General features: G+C 63.4%; 6 protein-coding genes and 1 pseudogene across 9 annotated transcripts; 4 read left to right on the plus strand and 3 right to left on the minus strand.

The window, feature by feature from the left end:
• The first annotated feature begins 114 nt into the window (after positions 1 to 114).
• sumf2 (sulfatase modifying factor 2) lies at positions 115 to 2579 on the plus strand. 3 transcript variants are annotated; one of them, XM_086131128.1, is made up of 9 exons: positions 115 to 304; positions 390 to 531; positions 612 to 726; positions 861 to 905; positions 966 to 1116; positions 1216 to 1271; positions 1341 to 1425; positions 1494 to 1647; positions 1721 to 2579. In XM_086131128.1, the coding sequence occupies exons 1-9, from the start codon at positions 244 to 246 to the stop codon at positions 1809 to 1811; spliced, it is 900 nt and encodes a 299-aa protein (XP_085987254.1). In that variant the 5' UTR covers positions 115 to 243; the 3' UTR covers positions 1812 to 2579. The 3 variants fall into 3 exon arrangements, with proteins under 3 accessions (XP_085987254.1, XP_085987252.1, XP_085987253.1); XM_086131127.1 differs by having other exon boundaries at positions 119 to 304; positions 2040 to 2579; XM_086131126.1 differs by having other exon boundaries at positions 116 to 304; positions 861 to 1116; positions 2040 to 2579.
• Positions 2580 to 2742: 163 nt separating this feature from the next.
• On the plus strand, positions 2743 to 6435 carry bicdl2l (bicaudal-D-related protein 2-like). Its single transcript, XM_086131118.1, has 6 exons — positions 2743 to 3486; positions 4164 to 4283; positions 4363 to 4530; positions 5117 to 5202; positions 5277 to 5397; positions 5917 to 6435. The coding sequence occupies exons 1-6, from the start codon at positions 3073 to 3075 to the stop codon at positions 6262 to 6264; spliced, it is 1257 nt and encodes a 418-aa protein (XP_085987244.1). The 5' UTR covers positions 2743 to 3072; the 3' UTR covers positions 6265 to 6435.
• Positions 6436 to 6859: 424 nt separating this feature from the next.
• On the minus strand, positions 6860 to 9470 carry abhd11 (abhydrolase domain containing 11). Its single transcript, XM_086131129.1, has 6 exons — positions 9121 to 9470; positions 8559 to 8703; positions 8236 to 8409; positions 7976 to 8146; positions 7438 to 7619; positions 6860 to 7265 (listed from the first exon to the last, which is right to left on the minus strand). Exons 1-6 carry the CDS (start codon positions 9216 to 9218, stop codon positions 7130 to 7132), a joined length of 906 nt encoding a protein of 301 aa, XP_085987255.1. The 5' UTR covers positions 9219 to 9470; the 3' UTR covers positions 6860 to 7129.
• A 2633-nt stretch (positions 9471 to 12103) lies between these two features.
• Positions 12104 to 13485, minus strand: LOC147194340 (claudin-3-like). The gene has a single exon (XM_086131132.1). The coding sequence runs from the start codon at positions 12913 to 12915 to the stop codon at positions 12271 to 12273; it is 645 nt and encodes a 214-aa protein (XP_085987258.1). The 5' UTR covers positions 12916 to 13485; the 3' UTR covers positions 12104 to 12270.
• A 143-nt stretch (positions 13486 to 13628) lies between these two features.
• On the minus strand, positions 13629 to 16344 carry LOC147194341 (claudin-3-like). The gene has a single exon (XM_086131131.1). It carries the CDS (start codon positions 14799 to 14801, stop codon positions 14133 to 14135), a length of 669 nt encoding a protein of 222 aa, XP_085987257.1. The 5' UTR covers positions 14802 to 16344; the 3' UTR covers positions 13629 to 14132.
• A 129-nt stretch (positions 16345 to 16473) lies between these two features.
• On the plus strand, positions 16474 to 19349 carry LOC147194342 (claudin-4-like). The gene is made up of 2 exons (XM_086130665.1): positions 16474 to 17219; positions 17315 to 19349. Exon 2 carries the CDS (start codon positions 18433 to 18435, stop codon positions 19087 to 19089), a length of 657 nt encoding a protein of 218 aa, XP_085986791.1. The 5' UTR covers positions 16474 to 17219; positions 17315 to 18432; the 3' UTR covers positions 19090 to 19349.
• Positions 19350 to 20795: 1446 nt separating this feature from the next.
• On the plus strand, positions 20796 to 21970 carry LOC147194343 (claudin-4-like; annotated as a pseudogene). The gene is made up of 2 exons (XR_015103034.1): positions 20796 to 21181; positions 21515 to 21970. The product of XR_015103034.1 is annotated as a claudin-4-like (transcript).
• The last annotated feature ends 58 nt before the right edge of the window (positions 21971 to 22028 follow it).

The following is a 22028-nucleotide window of genomic DNA, read 5'->3' on the forward strand; positions in this document are numbered from 1 at the left end:
CGCGCTTTTAAATTGCCGAGAAAATACACGAGGCAGATTATTGGAAACAAAGTATATTTGAAATTAATCGCGCATCTTTGGCGCGAGCGGAATTCCGCTTGTCCTTGTTTCTCATCGAGCTCCGTCAATCGATGCACTCCAGCCCGGATGCGGATGCGCTGGAGAAGCAGAAAAGACGTCACGGCGTGCTATTTCCCTTCAGACAAGTAGTTTGTTGTTGTTGGGTTTGTTCCACGAATCACGATGCGCCTTGGCCGTCTTTTAGGCGTTTGCTTGCTGGCACTAATCACGGCGACGGCAGCGGGTGCGAAGAAAAGTTCAAAATAGGTCAAAGTCAATGGCGGGCAGACGCTTTCAGCAACGGGTTGCCTTTGTTCTGACGTCCTCAGCTGAACATGACGTGATGGTGGCCATCCCCGGAGGCAGCCTGAGGAAGAGGAGCTCCGCCGGGACCGAAGATGAAGACGAGACGGAGATTCAACTTTTGCCTTTTCTCTTGGACAAAGGGCCCGTCACCAATGCGGCCTTCAGGTCGACACGTTTTTTTTTTTTTTTGGGGGGGGGGGGGGGGGTTCACATTTCGCATTTTAAACATGAACCGTTGCTTTCAGGCAGTTCGTGAGGGACCAAAAGTACAAAACGGAAGCTGAGAAGTTTGGCTGGAGTTTCGTCTTTCGGGATTTTGTGTCTGACGACGTCAAGAGCAAAGTGACGCGCACCATTCCGGTAATCCCCCGCCGCGCCGCAATCCCCCCAAAAAGCTGCTTTTGCCGGGGCACTTTTCCAACTGCGAAAACGTTTGCGCAAAGTTCACATTTCTATCGGTCACGAATGAACAAGGTTTTCTTCCGTCTTCTCAGTCGGCTCCGTGGTGGCTTCCAGTCCGGCGGGCCTTCTGGCGGCAGGTCTGTGGTCCTTTCCTTTCGGGTTTACGATCCCTTCCGCTCACGCGTCGTCCCCGACAGCCTGCGGGTTCCGGTTCCGGTATCGGCGCTCGCCTGGACTTCCCGGTGGTCCAGGTGAGCTGGAACGACGCTCGGGCCTTCTGCAGGTGGAAGAGGAAGACGCTGCCCACCGAGGACCAGTGGGAGTGGGCGGCCAGAGGCGGACTCGCGCGTAACAAACACACTCGCTCCAAGCGCGCCGCGCCGCGTCCACCGTAGCTTTTTTTGGGTCTCGGACGCGCAACCCGGCGTTGCCGCCTTTTGATCGCAGGTGCGAGTTTTCCGTGGGGGAAGAGCTTCCGGGCCAACAGAAGCAACCTGTGGCAGGTGAGCCGAGACGTCGGCGCGGGCGTGGCGCCATCCCGACCTTGACGTCGAACGGGGCGTGCGCCGCAGGGCTCCTTTCCGGACGGCGACACGGCGGAGGACGGATATCACGGCCTGGCTCCCGTCGACGCCTTCCCGCCTCAGAACGAGTTCGGTAAGGCGGGATGAAGGTGAGGGCGATGATGAACGACGACCGGGATCTTTGTCCGTGCGTGCGCGCAGGGCTGCTGGATATGTTGGGGAACACGTGGGAGTGGACATCCAGCGGCTTTCCGGCGCCGGCGGGGTCCCGTCAGCAAATGTTCGCGCTGCGCGGCGCCTCCTGGATCGACACGGCCGACGGCTCGGCCAATCACAGAGCGGAAGTCGGCGCCAAGTGGGTAACGCTTTTCAACGCGCGACTCGCTTCTCGCCAGTCACGCCGGCGTCCGTCCCATTTACGTTCCCAGGCATCTCCTCAAAGTCCCCTCGCTCGGCGAGCTTCTTTACGAGCCGGCCTTCCACGGCGCCGCGTGCGGCCAGCCCGATGAATCCCGATGACCAAACGCAGAGAAAATGCGCCGTCGGAATCGTCCTGGCGATCGCGTGATAATTCCTTCTGCCGATCCGGACGGGCGTCGCGTCGAGGGTTGAATGGGAACCTTTTTTTTTTTTTTTTTTTTTTTTAATGCCCCACCGTCAGTCAGGCACGATCGTCGCTTTGTGTCTTGAGGAATGTTTACCACGAGGTGGCCACCTGATCGCGATTGGCTTGGTCTCGTCCCGCAGGATGGGCAACACCCCCGATTCGGCCTCGGATAACCTGAGCTTCAGGTGCGCCTCCGACGGCCACGAGAGGAAACCGCACGCCGACTTGTGAAGCGCGGCCACCCGCCGCGACGGTGACCGCGGGGCGGGGCGACGGGAAGCGCGTCCCAACGTTGCGGTGTCCATCGCGGGGGGCGGGACAAACGTCATCCGCTTCCATACCGACTCGACAAAGAAGAAGAAGTCGGGCGTGAGTTGAAGACCGCGCCCGACAAAATCTCAGTTGCAAATTTGCGGCCCGCCTTCCAGTCGTGCGACCGACCGACCGGCGTCGGGGAAGTGCTTTTCAAATTCAAGACAGCCTTTCAAACGCACCCGGAAAGTTTGGCAGTTCGACATTTGACCTTTGGCTTTCCCAGCTTTGACCTCCGCCAAGGAACTTGCTTGTTTCCAACTTCCTGTCTCAACCGCCTCTTCTTGCACGCGCGTTGGACCGGCTGACGTTCGCACTCTCACTAATCGGGAGAACAGGCAGTGAATAAATTACAGCCGCGACTCTGATTATTTTCATCATCCGTTCATTTTTCCAATGACTCCGATTCACTTCGATCGGAAGGAAAAACCCCAAAAGACTTTCCCCTTACTTTGGTTGGATATGAGGGTTGGTCTCGTGTCTAGTTGAGGGTTTGAAGCTTTTTTAAATGGGGTAATGGTGTCATTTGCAGCATTCAGAGGACTTTATTTTGGAATGCAACATTGGATTGGATTCCCGGGGTGCTCTCGTGTGCCCTCGGCTCGGTTTCAGGAAGAAAAAAAAAAATCCTTTTTTTTTTTTGGAATGATTTTCTCAGTCGTGACGACGGCTGCGGCGCCCGGCTCGACTTTTGTCGTTCCTGGCGGAGGCCGGCCTGACCGCAATCGTCGACGGTTCTCGGCCGCCGCGCCCCGTCAAGAAACAAAAGCAAACAAACGAGTTTGGGAGCATTCTTGGCGCCGGAAGCTTTAGTCGAAGCGCTCGGCTCGCCGGTCGCTCTTCTCTTGGCTTCGCGTGGCCATGGAGTACTCCCGGGACCTGGACTTCGCGGACCTGAACGAGAGTCTGCGTCCCCGCCCGCGCCTGAGCGCCAGCGAGCAGCTGTACTGCTCCCTCAGCAGGGTGCCGTCCAAATCGGCCCGACGCGAGTCGGCCGAGCCGCCGCGCCGATCCGCCTCGCTCTCGGAGCCGGAGGACGACGGCCCCGACGCCGGCGATCGCGACTCGGGCGTCTTCGGCCGCCTCAGCCTGAGGGACGCGAGTCCGGGCCGCGCGTCCGACGCCGACGCGGCCCCGCAGCCGGCGCGCTCCGAGTCTCCCACTTCGGACGGGGGCGATTCGCCGTTCCAGAGGAGCTTCGTGACTCTGCCCGACCTCATCCACGGCGGCAGGCCGCTCGGCAGGCGCAGGACCCTGGGACACGTCAATGACACGGTACGCTCCGAAAATTGCCAAAGTCGGCTTCGTCCAACAAACTTGCTGCTATTGTTGGGGGCGGGGGGCTTGTAACCCAAAGGAACGCAACCCCCCCCAAAAAAAGCGACCGTATCACCCAAAACAAGACGTAAGAAGGAAGCTTTCTGCGCGCACCGCTTTGGCCTCCTTTGAGGTTTTGCAAGTCACCAACGGCATCCCAGTGGTCGCGGCAATGGGCAAAGTGACGAGCGGCTATTCCGACTCTCTTCACTTCCTTGTTTGTCGCCCCGTGCGACGAAACCGATTGGCGCGGCGAATCAAAAGTGGGGCGCCGGGTGTCCGAGGAAATCCTTCAAGTCGATGGACTAATTCTCAAATGAAATACTCGAGAGGTTTGAACTGCGGCGACGCAGCCCGACTTGGGACGGCGCGGCGGCACCGCCTGCGGCCCGGGTGGCAAACTCCGGTCGGATCGCCTGACATTGAACCCGCTCATTTGAATCGGGTGCGTTGCAACGTGCGGGACGGCGACTTTGACACTCTTCGCGTCGCGCCGTCCCGAGTGGGAAATAGTCCGATCGAAAGGCCTTCTAAAAACCGCTGCCGGCTCCTTCCGAACCCGGGGGTCGATGGGCCAGAGCGCCGCGCGTCTTTACGACCGATCGGCACCGATGCTGACGACCGCTACGTTGCAGCTGAAGGAGGTTCGCCGGGAGGTGGAGCTGTCGCGAAGGCGCAGCATCAAGCTCAAGGCGCAAGTGGACAAACTGCAGGAGAGCCGACAAGGCCCCGGATGGAGTCAAGACCGGGAGCGGGTAAGCGGCTAAGCGCGCCCGAGCGGCGAAGCCCCCGGCAAGCGGCCGACGTCTTCCGCGTGTGCTGGGCCCCGCGCAGGTGACGGAGGAAGTGCTCTCCATCTTGCGGCTGATGCAGCTCATGTCGGACGACTCGGGCTCGCCCCCACGGGAGCCGCCGCCCCCGGGAGAAAGCCGCCTGGACGCCGCCCTCGCCCAGCTGCAGGACATCGCCCGCAGAATGGCCGTCAGCGGCATCGCCAAAAAGGTTTGCATTTACCCTCGGGGGCCCTTTTTGTTTTTGTGCCCGTTCGACCCCTTCGCGACCAACAGCGTCTTTGCACCCGAGTCACGTGGACTCTCGTCCCGGACTTTGTGTCTCTTCCGCCCCCCCCCCCCCCCAGCTGTCATTTGGTCCCGCGGTGCCTCCATTCACTCACTCCAGCTCGAAGCTTTTTCTGGCTTGCTCGGACCTGCTCCCTTCTCATTTGCCGGCACGTGCGTGGTTCGCTCTCGACTTGGTCGTCACGGGAACAGAAGAGGAACTCGTGTTTGGGACGACAAGGCGAGAGCGCGCTCATCCTTCGACGCGCGTCACGTCCAAGCGGCGTTCCGAAGGGCGACGCTTTGAAAGTGTGGACGAGGCAGACGTCAATGTCGCCGACGCACGAGAATGTTGGCCGGCCTCCTCCCGGCATGCGGCAATGCGGACCAACCGGCAGGGCCGGCTGGCACGCGCGCACCACCGCATGACGCCTTTTGCTGTGTTGTTTTTCCTTCAAGCGCGTGCGTGCGTGGCGTGACAAATGCCAAGGCGAGCTCGCGTCTAACGTCACGTGCGGCCGTGCGTTCAGGACGCCGGGTCGGCGGGAGGAAGCGGTTCGGGGGACGGCGCCCTGCTGCAACAGGCGCTGAGGGATCGAGACGACGCCATCGACAAGTGAGTGGCCCGAGCGCTCGGCTTCGCCCGGCGGGCTTCGCGCGGCGGCTGACGCGCTTGCGTGCTCGCGGCAGGAAGAAGGCCATGGAGACGGAGCTCCTGCGCAGTAAGTCGGAGATGATGCTGCTCAACAATCAGCTGCTGGAGGCCGCGCAGAAACGGCTGGAGCTGTCGCTGGAGCTCGAGGCCTGGAAGGTGAGCCGGGATGGGGGGGGCTTTTCCATCGCTCGACAACGGCCTGAAATCAAACGGCGACTGCATTGTGACCAACCCCATTCGGAAGCCGCGCGTGCCCCATCGGCCCTTCTCCACGCGTCGCTGGATTGGAAATGTCGCCAAAACGGGATCGCTGAAGGTGAACCTTGGCCTGCGCTCAAAGGCGGCCATCGCCTCGTTAAGTGGCGCCGGGCGTGACGGCCGATTAGAGCTCGCCAAAGTGCGTCAACGTCACCCGCCGCCCTCTTGAATGCGGAAAGCCGTGACGCCGCTTGTTCCTCATCGCGCCGCCGTCCACATTTGGTGTTGTTTGGTTTTGAACCTGGCCGCGTCTAGCGTGGAACGTTTGCCGAGTGAGTCGGCTGGGGGGCTGGGGTCAATGACGGGTCTCAGAAAGATGAGCGCGCGGGGGCAAAAGCTTGCCCAAAGGAGTCAGGCGGAGGGGCTCCCGTCCGGCGGCAACTCCATTGAGCCGCGGCGCTTTTGTCGTTGGAGCAGGAGGACATGCAGCTGCTGCTGCAGCAGCAGTTGCATCTGCAGCAGCAGGTGGAGCAGAGCCAGAAGAAGCCGTCGCGCATGGCCATCCTGAGGAGGAGCAAGGCGCCCATGCAGCGGCCCGCCAGCTTCCCGGTGGCGCAGGGCCCCGCCTTGCCCGACTCGCCGGCGCACAGCCCCACCCAGAAGTTCTTTGGCCTGTCCCCGCCGTCGCCCGCCCAGGCCGCGCCCCCGCCCACTTGGAGGGACAAGTGGAAGAGGGGCAACGGGGCCGCCGGCGGGGGGCGGCCCTCGCTCGAGGGGCCCCGGCGCAGGGACGACGACGGCTTCCAGGTGGTCTCGCTCGACTGACGCCCGAACGCATCGCCGCCGCCCCGCCCTTTTTCTTCCACCGGCGGAACCGGCGACCCGCCGGCCATCGCGCTCAATAACATGAGAGGGACAACAAAGTGACTTTTTCTTTCTTTGCCACAGTTTGCTTTGCCGACGACTTGGATGGGAAGTAAACGACGCCAGCCTGCACCTCGGTTGAGCCTTGGTCTTCTTCGCCGCGCGGCGACGGTATCGATGGGCGCGCGGGTCGAAAATGCGCGCTCCGGGGGGCGTCGGCACACGCGGGCGTCCACAAGATAGCCGGCAAACGGACGCGCCGGGCCCTTGAAAAGAGGCTGCGCCGGGAGCGAGTCCCGCTTCCAACCGTAGCGTCGGCGTCCAACTCGGGCCCTCCGTGTTTTCCGTCCCTCCGAGTCGGCGAGCCCTTCGGAAGGCCGCTCGTTTGAATCGGGCGCGTCGCAACAGCGAGAAGCGGACGGCCGGCGGCGGCTTGACGCCCTCAAGCGCCCATTTTTGCCTCTCGGCGACCTTTGCTCCGCATCGGCTTTGACTTTGGAAAACAACGAGCCCGCCCGTAGGTAAGCGAGTCTTTTTCAAAGAAGACGGGCCAAAAGGCGTTTACTGCTTTTCTTTTATTTCCTTTGTCTTGGCTTTTTACACTGCAGGGTGAATTTTCAGTGTAGTCGCGCATCGCGCCAGCACGTGTCCTCACTCGGCGGCAGGCGGCAAAAAGGAATCGTGGATCGTAACTCGGGCGGCGGCCGCTACCGCTGCTTTCCCGCAGTCTCCCGTTTCTTGACGGCGAGAAAGTGACAACGTTGCGCCCGAAACGCGTGTCCCGTGCGGCGCCGGCAAGATTGCGGTCGCGGCGTCGGCCGGAGCTCTACGACTGCAGGAAGGAGATGACGGAGCTGATGAAGTCCAAAGGTTTGTCGGCGTGGACCCAGTGGCCGGCGTCGGGGATGTACTGGATGTCGGCGCGCGGGAAGAGCCTCTCGATTTCCGGGTAGTCTTCGGAGCTGCGGGGAGAGACGAGTGACGCGGGAACACATCGTCCCTTATTGGCAAACGCAGGAAGGGGGAGAGCGACGCGCATCGACGGGCGGACGGAGAGAAGGGGGGGGGGGCAAAAGAAGGAAAGAGTGTGACAGAGACAAACGAAGGGGGCGCGAGAAGGCCGGAACGTCACACCTGATGTAGCCGGAAGAGGCTCCGCCCAGGAAGAGGGTGGGGCCGTGGTAGGCGGAGCCAAAGGCGGGGAAGCTGACGACATCATGGAGATGAGCTTCGATGGCGTCCAGGTTGAGCCTCCAGACGTAGCGGCCGTCGCGCTCCACCAGGTTGCTGAGCAGGAAATGCCGGACCGAGCGCTCCTGAAAGATGACAAAATGGCCGCCCGCCAACAACCCATCAGAGGGCAGGAATTTCAACACCCTCCTTTTCACCCCCCCCCCCCCCCCCCCACCTCGATAGTCCACCGGAAATGCCGTGGCGAGTAGCGATGGGCTACTCGGTGCGTGTGTGTGCGCGCGTGAGGGGGGGGGGGGGGCAATTCAGTTGCAGCGCATTAACTGCAAAAAGTCCCAAGTGGGGTCACTCGCATCTCAAGGCCGAGCCGGTGTTGATGGACTAAAACATCCGCTGCAAAGCGGCCGCGGTGACGGACCAGGAAGGACCGCCCCGCCTAAGCCTCCACGTCGCTGGCGGAGCGCCACGCCGGCGCGCTGACCTTGACCGCGCATCGCAGCTGGTCCTCGGCCACGCGTCTGGCGGCGGAGCGCGGCAAGTCGCCGCAGACGTCCACGCCCCTCATGGCGCGGATGTAGACGTGGAAGTCGGGGGCGGCGTTGCTCCGGGCCGGGCTGACGTCCACCACCACCAGCCGCTCCACCAGCGCCGGCTGGCCGGCACGAAGCGCCGTGAGGGGACAAAGGCCGGTCAGCTTTCAAATCGGTCGCGCGGGACCGACCGTCGACGCCATCTTCCGACCTGCGCGATGGCGGCGGTCATGGCCGTCTTGCCGCCCATGCTGTGTCCGATCAGGACGCACTTGTCGATGCGCAGCTGAGCCAGAAGGTGCGCCAGGTCGCCGCTCATGGCCTCGTAGGTCAGCTGGGGGTCGTGTGGGCTGTTGCCGTGGTTACGGGCGTCAACCGTCAGCACCTGACTGGACAAAAGGAACTTTTGCAGCAAGCGACCGCCGATATAGAAGACGCTTAGGGAATTCAATTTTTTTTTGGGGGGGGGGGGGGGGGGTGCGCAACCCACGGCGTCGCCTTCGAAAGCAGGAGCACGCGCGTCTCCACGTTTACCTTTCGGCCCGTCCGCTGCACCAGCGATTTGGCGATGGAATGAAAGTTGGATTTGCTCCCAAACAAGCCGTGCAGGAAGACCAGCGGCGCGGCGGCGGCGCTCTCTCCGTTGCCGTCGAACACGTCGTACGTCAGGTCGACGGGGCTGCGACCACACAAACGCGTCAAGGCATCTGCAACCGCGAGCCGAAAAGCGGTTCTTACGTCACGCGAGCTGAACCCAGCGGTGCCGCCGGCGAGAGTCGGCGGCAGGAGTCGCAATTGTCAACGCCCTCCGAAGCGGAACGCGAGGCTTGAAAGCGTAATAACGCAGCAACGATTCGTTACGACACCGACCTTCCGGCAACGCGACGGGAGCCGAGCTAGCTCGTCATACAACAACCGACGTGAACCGTTTGGCTGCGACGGGCCCGTTTCTTCATCCCGAGAGGGAAATTCTCGTCATTCTCGTCGTGACAATTGCCTTCGCGCGAGCAACGACCAAGACGTTCGCCCGCCGGCGCCCAGGGCGGCTCGCTATCGCTAGCCCGGTCGCGGCGGACGCCGAGCGGCCGGCCGCTACCTGGCGCCCGCCGAACTCGCCGAGCCGGACGTCCGGCGGTGGCTTCCGTTCGGAAGCAGAAGCGGCGTCCTGCGGACCAGGCGACACAGGGCGCTCATGCCTGCCTTCGCGAGGACGACCCCGCGAGCTTTGACTTTGAAAGCGCGGCCGGGCTCCGAGTGAGAAGCGCGAAGCCGGCGTCGGACCGACGGAGGCGCGGCCGTGCGTCGTGACGTCACAGGAAAAAGCGCGCAGGCGCATACGCGCCGGTCACGTGGGCGGGGGCAACGCACGGACGGTGAAATAAACCTCGCGCGACATCTGCGGCTCGAGAAACCAAAGCCCACCCGCCTCGCTCGGACGAGTTGCGTCGGCCGAGCCGCGCCGGGCCGCTGAGGAGCGCGCACGCGCAGTTCCCTTTCTCGGCGCACTGTCGCGATTGTTCTGTTTTTGACCAACAGGTGGCATTGGAGGGCTTCTCATACGGCGTCGCACGTGTCGCTCACACGTCATTAGTGGTACGGGGGGGGGGAGCGCCTCCCGACCGCTCGGGGTGGGGCCTTGGATTGCCGTCACGTGGTTTTTGTTTGCTCTGTTGCTTTGGGACTTTGGTTTCCTGGTGTTTTTCGGATTGCATTTGTTGCTGCTGCTACTTTCTACAAACGTCTAGGTGGCGCCAGAGGGGTAAGATTAGCACGGGGACTTATTTCTTTCAAATTTCTTCATGATTCTTCTCAAGTTAACGTGGCTTACTCTCAAAAAAAGGAGCATCCCGGCCTCTTTTTTTTCTCTTCCAATTTACAGACGGGCCTTCCAGCCAAGACGGACGGCCGAGGCTTCCGCCAGCCAAAGCTGGCATCCGCCTAGCCCGCCGCCGACCGCGGCCCGGGCCCGCGCCCGCGCCGGCCCGTCGGCTGGCCGCCGCCGAGCTCGCGTCAAGCGGAGTCGGCCGAGGCTGCGGCCGGCCGAGCGCTCCGCCCGCCGCTTCGCGGGCCTCCGCTGGTCTCGCCCTTCCGCCCGCCGCGGCCCCGGCCTTCCCTTTCCCTTTCCTTCGCGGCGGGCCGCCCGCTGCCGACCTGAACCTCAAGGCGCCGCTGTCCTTAAATGTTCTGAGCTCCAAACGGAGAGACATAGGAGCGGCTCCCGGAGGCCGTCGTCGTCGTGGCTCGGCGTGATCCAAAAGCCGGTGCTTTGTGAACCGGACCTCGCGTCGGCAACTCGGTGCGTTTTGAGCTTGTTCGCCGCTTCGGCGTCGTCGCGTGACGGGAGGCGCCGCTCTCGTTTTCCCGGCTCGGAGGCCGTTCCGCCGGGATTGGGGAGAGCCGTCGCCACGGAAACGGCCGCGGGCGCGGGCCCGGGGGAGCTGGCGGCGCACGGGCGGGTGAACGCCTCCCGTTTGAGCTCCCCGCAAGCGCTTTCCCGAGGCGGCGGCTCGGCTCAAGCGAATCTTTGAAATGGCAAGATGTGGCGGCAACCTCCGTCGCAGCCCGGTGAGCGGCGGCGAAAGTCCAGGCGTTGGGAAGAATTCGTCATCGATTTCTCTCCAGGACGACGACATCTCCGATCGGTACCGATGTCAGATGTGCTCTGAGACCGACTTGGCTCGGAAGTCGGTCTCGCCGTCCTCTAGTGTCAAAAGCGGCGCAACCGAAAGCACGGCCGCACGTCATGACAAAGCGTCGTCGCCATGCGCCGACGCCCGCGGGCCCGGAGTTCCGGCCGGCGCCGCCTCGTGACGTCTGCGGCCGTTGCGGGAGATCCGGCCGCGAAGGGATGCGCCCCGTCGTCCGTCACGACCGGACACGCGCCGGGTAGGCAACCAGGCTCCCTTCCCGACAAATTGGGCCAGCTGGCCGCGGCCGCACAAATACGGTCCAAAACGACGCAACCTCAACACAGACGGCGGTGCGATCCGAACCGCTTTGCCCGCCTCCGCTTTGTTGTTTGAAGCGGTTGTCGACGAAAGACCGGAGAGAATCCTTTCACCGGCGGATCGGGGACGGCCCGCCCGAAATGCGCACGCGTCGGCGACGAGAAGCCGCAAAATCCCCCCGCGCGGAGACGATCGGCGACGTCGCGTGAAATCGAGCTGGCGAGGGACGACGGCACGCCTTGTCGACATGGCGTACGGGCCGAGTTCAAACGGGCCCGTTTTGACCTTGAAGACTCCGTTCGGGTCATCGAGGGAGCGTTGGATCCAAAACCCAAAAAGTCAAGACCGGCGAATGGGCGGCGCGCGCCCGCCGCGCGCCGTTCTCATGGTGCTCGCGCTCGTCGTGGCGTCAAAGAACAACAAGAAGCTTTGGTCAGCCGCTTTATTGAAACGTACCGGACGAGAGTGACAGAAACGCGTTTCGTGCGGCTGGCTCTCAATTTTTCAATCGACAAACACATCCCCCCTCGTGCGAGGCGTGGCCCCCACCGGATCAAAGTCAAAACCAACGCGAGTCACGTGACACGCAAGTGTGCTCTTTTGAGAAGTTTCCGTTCCTATTCTTGTCGCTAATGGTTCATCGAGACAACGCGACCGCAATCGAGAAGACGGGCAAAATGTGGAAAATGACGTTTGTGGCCGGCAGTTTGACTGCGAGCGCAGGACGGGCGGCCTTGCGGCCATCTTCGCCTTCTCCAAGCAAATGCGACGCGCGAGGGAGAAGCAAATGCAAATATGAAATGAGAGCCGGTTGGTTTAAACACACAGTTTGGGTGAAAGGCGACACCTCTGAGCACGCGCACGCGCACGCAACCACAAAATGAACATGACAGCAAAGCAGGAAGATTTCAACTTCATGTCGGAGTCTTCATGAGGAGGCCGCGCTGTGGGCGCTCGCTCACGCACGCACGCACACACACGCACGCGCAAGTGAATCTGTGCTCAAGAAGCAAATGCAAATGTAAAATGAGAGCAGGCTGGTTGAAAGCGACAGTTTCAGTGAAACACGACACCGACTGACACACACAAAGGCCTAAGCAGCCCGCTAAAGGTAGCCCCCCCACCCCCACCCCCGCGACACTCGATCTACAAGACTACTTCTTGATCCAAGAATAAAGATGAAAGTCGCTCTTTGAAATGCGCTTTGTTGTTCTTCAGGACCAACGGAGGGTCGCGCTCGGCCGAGGATTTCAAGGGCGGAAGGAAGACGCGAGCTTCCCTCGGCGCGTGACGGCGCCTCAGACGTAGTCCCTGCGCCCGTATCCGGCGTCGTTGGCGCGCGGGGCCGAGTAGGCCGTCCCGGGCGGCTTGTAGCGGCGCTCTTTGGGCGGGCGGCTGGCGCACAAGATGGCGCCGGCGATCAGCAGCAGGGCGGCGGCCCCCCAGCCCAGGTAAAGCGAGGCGCCCAGCTCCCGCCGCTGCGGGTTGGTCAGGATGGGACTGTAGAAGTTGCGCACCACCACGTGGGCGGTCCAGCAGACCGGCACCAGGACCAGCAGGCCGGCCAGGGCGAAGGCCGCGCCCGCCGCAATCATCGCCCGGGCCTTGGCGCCTTCGCCCTCCATGCAGTTGGTGCACTTGGCGCCCACCAGGGAGATGAGCAGCGCCAGCGCGCCCACGACGACGGCCACCACGGTGAGGGCGCGCGCCGCCTGCAGGTCCCGCGGCAGCGCCAGCATGGAGTCGTAGAGCTTGCACTGCATCTGGCCCGTGCTCTGCGTCACGCAGCTCATCCACAGGCCCTCCCAGACGCTCTGCGCCGTGATGATGTTGGCGCCCACGAAGGCCGTCACCTTCCACATGGGCAGCGCGCACGCCACCGCCGACAGCAGAAAGCCCAGCGCCCCCAGGCAGATGCCCGCCAGCTCCGTGCCCATCGACATGGCCGCCGCCTCCCCCAGACGCTCCTTCCTTACGTGGCGAAGGCGGACGACGCGGCGCTGACACCGGCGCCCTTTATACGGCCGGCGAGCCGGGACCACGCCCCCGCCTCGGCGCCCCACGCAAAACGCGCACCTGCACCTGCACCTGCGCGGGTGGGGGAGGGGCGCAACCTACGGGCGCGCCTGCGTGGGGGGCGGGGGGCGGGCGAGAAGATGGCTCACTGCAAACAAAGGCGCAAGACACAAAGGAGAGCGCTGCCGCCTCTTTCTCCATCCCGGAGCTTCCTCTGTCACGCGCGCACTCGGAAGACAGCGGCAGCAGGAGGCGCAATTTGAAGGAGGAGAGCGTCTTCCGTTTGGCCGGCGAGAGCTGCAAAAAGACCAGCCGCTTTCCAGCCTCGCCCGTGGGCCGTGGGCCGTGGGACCCCCCCCCACGTATATCAAGCGAAAACTGTAGTGAGCGACGTTGAAGGGTCAGGAGAGTCGGGGGCTCGTCGCTTCCTCAACAGCATCCGTGTTTTCGGGAAAACAAGCCCCGAGCTCAGGGACGAACCGGAATAACCGCTCCCAGAGTAAACAGCGGCCGGCTCTCGGGAGTCGGCTCGGGCTCGGCGCCAAAATCGCACCCGTTGGCTCGGTGCCGCCGACTCCATTTGAATATTCAAAGAGCGCTTCGCTCATTCGGGGCTCGGGCCAAAGGAAGTCCATTCGGGCACGCTCCGAACAAACGCTCTTTATTCCGCTTCAAAAACAAGCCGGCGGGACATTTTCAACGCAGGGTCACGACGAGCGTGAGGCCAAAAGAAAAGAAAATCATGAAAAGGATTTGCCCCAAACAAAAAAGAGGAATTGAAATGCCTTATTTGCATGTATTGATTTCATGTCATCATTCTGGGGGCGGAGCCAACCAAAATGAGCTCAGCTTGTCAATCTGTTCGGGGCTCGGAGTCATTCAAACAAAAGTCAACGGGCGCAAGCACCTGGTAGAAAAACGTGAGCGGAAAAGAACACATTTTTTTCCCAACAACGGGTGATTGCGACATTCAAACGGCTAAATCAGGCGCGGCGACGGGCCCGTCGGCTCGGCCGGAGTCGACGCGCCCGTCTGCGCGGCAACGGCCGCTCGGGAACGGGGGCCTGCGGCGGCCGCAAAGGTCCGGGGTCGCGCAAATAAATACGAAGACCGCTCCGGAACGTCGCTCGCGGGCGGAGGACGCTCACACGTAGTCCTTCCTGTCGTAGGAGCCGCGGGCGACGGACCTGGCGGGGGCGGCCGAGTAGGCCGCGCGGCTCGGGGGGAGCCGCCCGCCGTGGCTCTCCTCGCGGGGGGGGCAGCTGCAGCACAGGATGGCCCCCCCCACCAGCAGCAGCAGCGCGGCCGCCCAGCCCAGGTAGAGCGCCGCCCCCATCTCCATCTTCTGGCCCGACGGCACCGCGGGGCTGTAGAACTCCACCACGATGGTGTTGGCCGACCACGACACGGGCACCAGCTCGGCCAGCGCCGCCGCGACGAAGGCGGCGCCGGACGCCACGCTCACCCGGGCCTTGACGCCCTCGTCCTCCACGCAGTTGGTGCACTTGGCGCCCACCAGGGAGATGAGCAGCGCCAGCGCGCCCACCGCGACGGCCACCGCGGTGAGGGCGCGCGCCGCCTGCAGGTCGGCGGGCAGCGCCAGCATGGAGTCGTAGACCTTGCACTGCATCTGGCCCGTGCTCTGGAACACGCAGCTCATCCACAGGCCCTCCCAGTACACCTGCGCCGTCACGATGTTGGCGCCCACGAAGGCCGACACGCGCCACATGGGCAGCGCGCAGCTCACCGCGCTCAGGGCCCAGCCCAGCAGCGCCACCGACACGCCCGCCAGCTCCAGTCCGAACGACGACATGCCCGCAGGCCTTTTTTTTTTTTTTTTTTCTCAGCCCTTCTCCTCCCGTCCGCCGCCGTCCTCGTCGCCTCCCGGTGTCGTCTCGCCTCGCCGTCCCCTCCGCTGCGGATTGCTTATCTGCCGGCGCTTTTATGGCCCGGCGGGCCAATGAGGCGACGGCCGTCCCGCTTTACCGCTTGGGCGTGGCGCTTCTGCCGCCGCTTCTCAAACATGGCGGAACCTTTCGCCGCGCGCTTTTATTGCCGTCGCTGGCTAATGATCATCCAGCGTCCGGCTTCCTGCCTGTCGATGACTGACCGCGGGGGCCGCTCCGCCCGCGCCCCCCCCCCCCCCTTTTTTCTTTGCGCGGTCGCATCCCAAGTTGTTGTTGTGGCGAGCGAGAACTCCCGACGTGTCCCGCCGTTGACATTTGGGTTAATCAGCAACCTGACGTGCGAGACCTTTTACGCGCGACAACATCCTTGCGCTCCGCTAAGAAATTGGGTCAGCGCGGCTTGTTTTGGCCCGCGCCCGCGCCGTCTTGTCGTAAACGTGCGCTTCTGCCAAAGAGTTCTTTTCAAGGAAGCTAAGGTCAAAGCCAGCGCTGGCGGAAGACGGCCGACTTCCGCGTCGCAGAACTGAGAAGTGGGTCGGGCCGCGAAGCGCGTGACACACTTTGGCCGGGCATACGTGGCGGCGCAATCGCGAGCGCCCCTTCTCGCCGGCTAGCGCCGGTTTAGCTAGCCCCGCCAAGCGCCGATAAGACCGACCCAGATAGAAGGCCTCTCGCGCTTGCCCTTTTGGACGGCGACCAACACCATCGGGCGACGTGTCGCTACCGCGCTATCATGTCTACGCTAGCTAAAGCCCAACAATCCGTTGGATCGCGCCCGGACAGCCGTTTCGGGCGGGCGTTCGCATCGCGCCGACAACAAACCGCAAGTGCCGCAATGCTCGGGTTAATTGACAACCGATCAGATTCATCGGCAACTCTTTTCCTCCTTTGGAGGCCTCGCTCAGCTTCAAATTGTCCCGACGGTCCGAATCTCGGCCTTCCGATCAGATCATTGCTCTTGGCCTCTGTGGAAGTGGACTGTGGGGGGCGGGGGTGTCATAAGAAGGCTTTGGCAAGCATCTGCTCTGACTTTGGAAAACAATCCTCGACATGGTTTGACGGCCGTTACAAAGCACAGCAGCAACTGAATCTTGTGGCTTTTGTTTTTGCATTTTCGACAATGCACTCTTTTTGAAATCATGCCCTGAGGGACATGGGGGGGGGGGGGGGGGGACTGGCTGACTTCCGCTATTACTCGGGAGCAACAAGGTGCGTGCGTTTGGCAAAAGCATTTGTGTGTCAGTACTCGGTCCCCCTCGGTCCCTCTCAGTTGTGGTGGTCTCGGGCGGCTTCCGCGAAAGGTCGCATTGAGCTGCCAACTCGTGCCGTTGGCTAAAGGCACCGCGTGTGACCCCGGGCGTGATTCATGCGGTCAAGTGTGCGTCAGTGGGCCGGTTTCATCAACGAGACATTTCAAGAGAAAAACAGTTGGACTTGACCAAGCTTGCTTTTTGCCTAAGAGGGAGGGGGGCAGGGGGGGGGGCGAGCCGTCCTCCCCCCCCCCCCTGCCGTAAAAGAAGATAACAAGTTTCTATGGGGAAGCGTCATTGCTCTCCGGCGTCATCGAAACCTTCGGCGGGCTCGTAAACGCCTCGGATTGCCCGCCCAAAGTCAACGCGGATCCCTCCGCCGAGAACGCTTCGGTGACGTCACGGTACACGGTGACGCAACGGCGGACGTTGTCGCGGCCGTGGCGTGAATCAAGAATAGCTTGCCGAGAGCGGGGGCCCTCGAATGAAATGGCGTCGCGATGTCCGTCGGGCATTTTGTGCCCAAAGGCCGCAAAGTGAAATGTGTTGGACGTGACGAAAACGCATTTGAAATGAAAGCACAAAACACCTTGACAAACAAATGAGACGGAAGACAGCCCACCGCAAGTGCTGAAAAAAAAAAAAAGAAACCATGAAGGGCGGTTGAAAAAGGGGCCGGATTCAGGAAGGGGGCGCCCCCGTGCGGCCTTGCGCTTGACTGCGTTCCATTTTGCCGCACGCCAAGACGAATTCAATGTGGCAGATGTCGGCCATCTCCGCCGCCGGCACGAGTCCGCACGTCGCGCGTCGTCTTTTGGCGGCCGGCCAATCAGGAGGCGACTCGGACGCTTCCGGAAGGCTTCGGCGGGCGAGCGGAGAATTGACCGCGGATTCCGGGGAGACTCTTTGTGACGTCATTGGCGAGCGCCCGTCACAAAAGCGCGCGAGCGGGCGCAACGGAGCCTCGCGAGAGGCGTCCGCTCGCGCTTCCGGGACGCTCACGGACGCCTGTCGTCAAGATTTGATGAGCAGAGTGACCTCCTCCTCCTCCTCCTCCTCGAGCAAAAGGCCACGGTGAGCCTCTGAATGCCGCTTTGTCTTGTGCGGAGCTCTGATCTCGTCACTCACAAAGGAACTTGCTTCGTTTGCTTCCCCCGCCAAAACACCAGCAAGAAGACAAGTTGCCTTCAAAGGCGACCTTGGCTGACACTTTCTTCTCTTGGAAGCCTTTCTTCTTCTTTGTCTTCTTCCTCTTCCCGTCTCATTCTTCGGAACGTTTGCGTCGTCTTCAACTGATGCCGTTCTCTTGAATGGACAAAGCCTTTTTTGTTTCCGAGCCGGCATCGAGTGCCCGGCGTCGGCCACCCCGTCGAGGGCTCGTCGCTCTCGCAAAGTTGCGTCGGCGCGATAGTCGCCGTCGGTCCCTCGGGGCCGCTTGGCTTCCGAACACAACGGACGGGCTTATCTCTCCCGCCTGTCGTCCGCGTCGTGCCACCGAGGTCAATTTCGGGCTCGACTGAGCGCGCCCCACATAACCCCCAATTGGAAGGACTGAAAGCGGCTGCCGCTCGAGTCTGGCGGCGAGCCGGGCCACGCGCGCGCTCGCCTCGGAAGCCCGCGACCCGCTTCCAGGGCCCTTTGGGACAAAGCCGGCGAAGGGCCGAGCCGTCGGAGCGGAACGCGGGCGTCCTCGCCGCAGCGTCGGAATACGCGCGGCGCCCTCCTCCGATCGCCGAACAACCTTGTCGGAGTCTCGCTTTTGATTGGCCATCGCGATGACGTGAGCTCAAGTGATCAAAGCGTTCGGGACGCCTCGAACGTCAGATGCGTTCCTTCCCAATCGTCAGCGTGGCGCTCTTTTGGAACGCTGGCGATCGCCGCTCGCTTTCGAACGGGGGATCCCAACGGGTCGGCGTTGTTCAGCGAGCGCGTGACCGGCGCGTATTTTGGTGAAGCGGCCTCACGCGGCAAGCGAGTCACCGGCAGAAAGCCGGGCCGGGCGCGTTTGGGGGTCGGGCTCGACCGAGCGTCGGCTTGTTGTTGTTCACGGGCCTCGCCGCGAGTGTCGTCGGAGGCCGGGGAAACCGGTTTGGGCCCGCGACAGCGGCGGGGGGGGGGGGGGGGCGTTTCCCTGCCCGGCTCCGCCCCCTCCGGCCCGGAGATATGTAGCCGCTCCGCGCCCCGTCCCGCCCCACACGGAAAAGTCGCGCGCGCTAGGAGCCTGCCGGCGAGCGAGCCGCAATCAAAAAGGAGCGCAGAAGCGGAAGAAGAGCAGCAGACGGGCGCCATGGTGTCCGCGGGCTTCCAAATCCTGGGCGCCGCCCTGGGCCTGATGGGCTGGATCGGCGCCATCGTGGTGTGCGCGCTGCCCATGTGGCGCGTGACGGCCTTCATCGGCAGCAACATCGTGACGTCGCAGACGGTGTGGGAGGGCATCTGGATGAGCTGCGTGGTGCAGAGCACGGGCCAGATGCAGTGCAAGGTCTACGACTCCATGCTGGCGCTCAGCTCCGACCTGCAGGCGGCGCGCGCCCTGACCGTCGTGGCCATCGCCGCGGGCGTCCTGGCCGTCCTGCTGGCGGCGGCCGGCGGCAAGTGCACCAACTGCGTGGAGGACCCGGCGACCAAGGCCAAGGTGGGCGCGGCGGCCGGGGCGGCCTTCCTCGCGGCCGGCGTGCTGCTGCTCGTCCCCGTGTGCTGGACGGCGCACGGCGTGGTGCGCGACTTCTACAACCCGCTGGTGGCCAGCGCCCAGAAGCGGGAGCTGGGCGCCGCCCTCTACGTCGGCTGGGGGGCGGCCGCCCTCATGATCGTGGGCGGCGCCATGCTGTGCTGCAACTGCCCCCGCAAGGACCGGGGCGCCTACGCGGCGCGCTACAAGGCGGCGCGCTCCGACGCCTCGGCGCCCGCGTCCGCGTCCGCGTCCGGCAAGGACTACGTCTAAACGCCGCCGCCGCCGCCGCCTTCCCCTTCCGAGAGCCTCGAACTGTTCCGCCTCGACGGAAATTTGGGGAGCGAGCGGGTGAGGTCGGAGCCTTCTGGCGCTTTCGCGGCCGCCGTCTCGTCCGAGGCCACGCGGCGGGCCCCGAAACTCAACGAGCCGACGGGCCTCGCCCCTCCCGACCCCCGTTTTTCCTTTGGCAAATGCAAGCTCCTCTTTTGTGTCCTTTCCGAGTAGCTGTAAATAAAAAATTTTTTTCTCGCTTTGGTCCCGTTTGATTGTTTTCCTATTTGTCAAGCGACGAGAAAAAGCCTTCTTGCGCGCGCTGACTAACAAAGGAACAAAGAGCCCATCGAGCCGCACCCAAACCGGATCGACCGCCGACGCGCAACTGTCGCCGCTCTCGTTTGATTGCGCGGGTGTGCAAAAAGACGCGGCGGAAAGACAAAAACAAAAGCGGAGTTGGAGGAGAGCGCCGCTTTCTGGGGGGTTGAGGGCTGCCACAAAGCATGACGGCCATTCGGGCGAAATCCAAAGTGCGGTTGGGGGGGCTTTATTTGGGCGCGCCAGGGCGAGGTGACCTACGGCCGGCCCTTTCCGCCAAGCGTTGATTGATGTCGAATGAGTTGAAGGTCTCGAAGAAAAGAGGCCGTGAAAGCGGCCGAGACCCGCCGGGACGAAGGCGGGCGTGCGGGCGGCCGACGCCGTCGGAGAGCCCCGGAAAGCAAAGAAAGGCCCGAACCACGAGCGATTTCAAGCCGCGCGGAAACCCGCCCTGACCCGGGGAGGGGGGGTCATCTCGGCCGAGAGGCCGCAGTTGCCGACGCGCCGCGGGAAGGGAGGAACTTTTCCGCCCGGCACTTTTGTTGACTTTGTTTTGGCGAACGGGGTCGGGCGTCTCTTAGCCACGTTCCCGAACTTTGGGCCGCGCGCTAAATTCCTTCGAGAGCCCGCAAAGGTTTGGACGCGCCGCCGGAACGCCGGCCGCCGCGTCCTCCGGCGGCGCCCCGAGGTCACCGATGAGGAGGCGCCGCTTTCCCAAACAAAACCCGGACCGGCCAACTCAAATGCGCTCCCCCGATTGCGTACCAAAAGCGCGCACGCGTGGACAAACGTTTCTCGTCACGCGACGAGCAATTCTTGATTGCGCACACGTGCGCCCCCGACAACGTTTGTGTCGAAACGCTGGCTTTGGCGCTCCGCAGGTGCGCCGGCGTAACGCTCGTGTCCAGGTGCGCCGGCGTCGGGGCCTCGGCGGGTGTTTGGCGTCCGCGTCAAGGCCGCCGGCCGATCGGCGCGGCCGCTTAAGGAGCGGAGGCGGGCGTCGGTCGGCGTCCCGGACGCTTCCGCAAAGCCAGACGTCTTCGGCGGGCCCGCAGCTGACGGCCGCCTTCCTGCCGACGGCGGGCCTGGCGGGCGCCGTCCCGACGTGCGCGCTGCCCATGTGGAAGGTGTCGGCCTTCGCGGGCAGCAACATCGTGACGGCGCAGGTCTTCTGGGAGGGCCTGCGGATGAGCTGCGCGACGCAGAGCGCGGGCCAGATGCGGCGCAAGCTCTACGACTCCATGCTGGCGCTGCCGCGGGACCCGCGGGACCCCTGGGTCTGCCTCCCAGGATCACAAGAAACACCGAAAGGATGTCGTGTCCATTTAGTCGCCAGACTGTGCGGCGTGCGCGCGCGTATTGCCAGAGGTCTGTTGTAGGAACGGAAACGGGTGGCGACGCCACTTCGTTTTGCACATTCTGCCATCGAGCGGAAGCGGCGAGTTGCTCGGCCTCGTCACTTTGGAAGACGGACGACTGTCGTCCCTCCCCGCTTTGTTTGCCGCGCGCGCGCGGGCGGGCGACGAGGAAGATGGCGACTCAGCTGGCGGGCGTGCTCCTGGGCCCGCTGGGCCCGCTGGGCACGGGCCCGATCTGCGGGCCGCCCGCCTGGAAGGTGTCGGCCTTCGTGGGCTCCGACGTCGTGACCTCGCAGGTCTTCTGGGAGGGCTTGTGGATGAACTGCGTCATCCGGAGCGCGGGCCACGCGCAGTGCAAGGCCTACGACTCCGTCCTGGCGCTGCCTCGGGACCTGCAGGCCTCCCGGGCGCCGGTGAGTAATTACGGATGCGCTATATACAGTATGTGTGTTGATGCGCGCACCGCGCGGGAGCAAGACGGCTGCGCTCGGGCAACCGCCGGGCTTTTCGCCGATACTGCCGGACGCGAGGAAATTTCTCCGTCAGCGATTTTTATTTATTTTTTTCCCTGGCCTCCATCCACCGTCGATGCGGTCCAAGTAGGACAACTTTGGCTTATGTTACCGTTCGAGTAGGACAGCGACATGTTTCCAGCGAGGCAAAAAGTTGACATCGGCGCACGGCACCACAAAAAAGAGAGAATGGTCTTAGCAAATGGCGCTAAATGTCGAAAGGCCTTCCCTTAGGTGTGCGCGTCGCTGGCGGCGGGAGCGCTGGCGCTGGCCCCGAGCGCGGTGGGCGCCCGCCGCACGTCCTTCCTGCGCCACGACTGGCCGGCCAAGAACCGGTCGGGCCCGTCGGCGGGCGCGGCCTTCGTGGCGGCCGGCCTCCTGTGCGTCATTCCCGTCAGCCTGTCGGCTCACGCCGTCGTCACGGGCTTCTTCGACCCGCCGCCCTCCGAGGAGCGGCGCGGCGAGCTGGGCGCCTCCATCTACGTGGGCTGGACCTCCGGGGGCGCTGCTCGTCGTCGGCGGCGTGCTGGTGTGCTCCGTCTACCGCTGCTGACGGCGCGCCCGCGGCGGCCCGATGCGACTGAAGCGCCTCGCGTGAGGAAAGACCAGAAGGAGACCGGCGGCCAAGAGTACGCCAGCGGGCCTTTTGGCACCGCCGTGGGAAAGTGCCTTCGACCCCACGCCGTGGTTCCTGCCTGCCTGCCTGCCTGCGTGCGCGCAGACACGAGCTGTCGTTTGGCTGATTTTG

Source organism: Hippocampus guttulatus, chromosome 15 (genome assembly GCF_054856545.1).
Source record: "Hippocampus guttulatus isolate MCC_2025c chromosome 15, RoL_Hgut_1.0, whole genome shotgun sequence".
Taxonomy (NCBI): Eukaryota; Metazoa; Chordata; class Actinopteri; order Syngnathiformes; family Syngnathidae; genus Hippocampus; species Hippocampus guttulatus.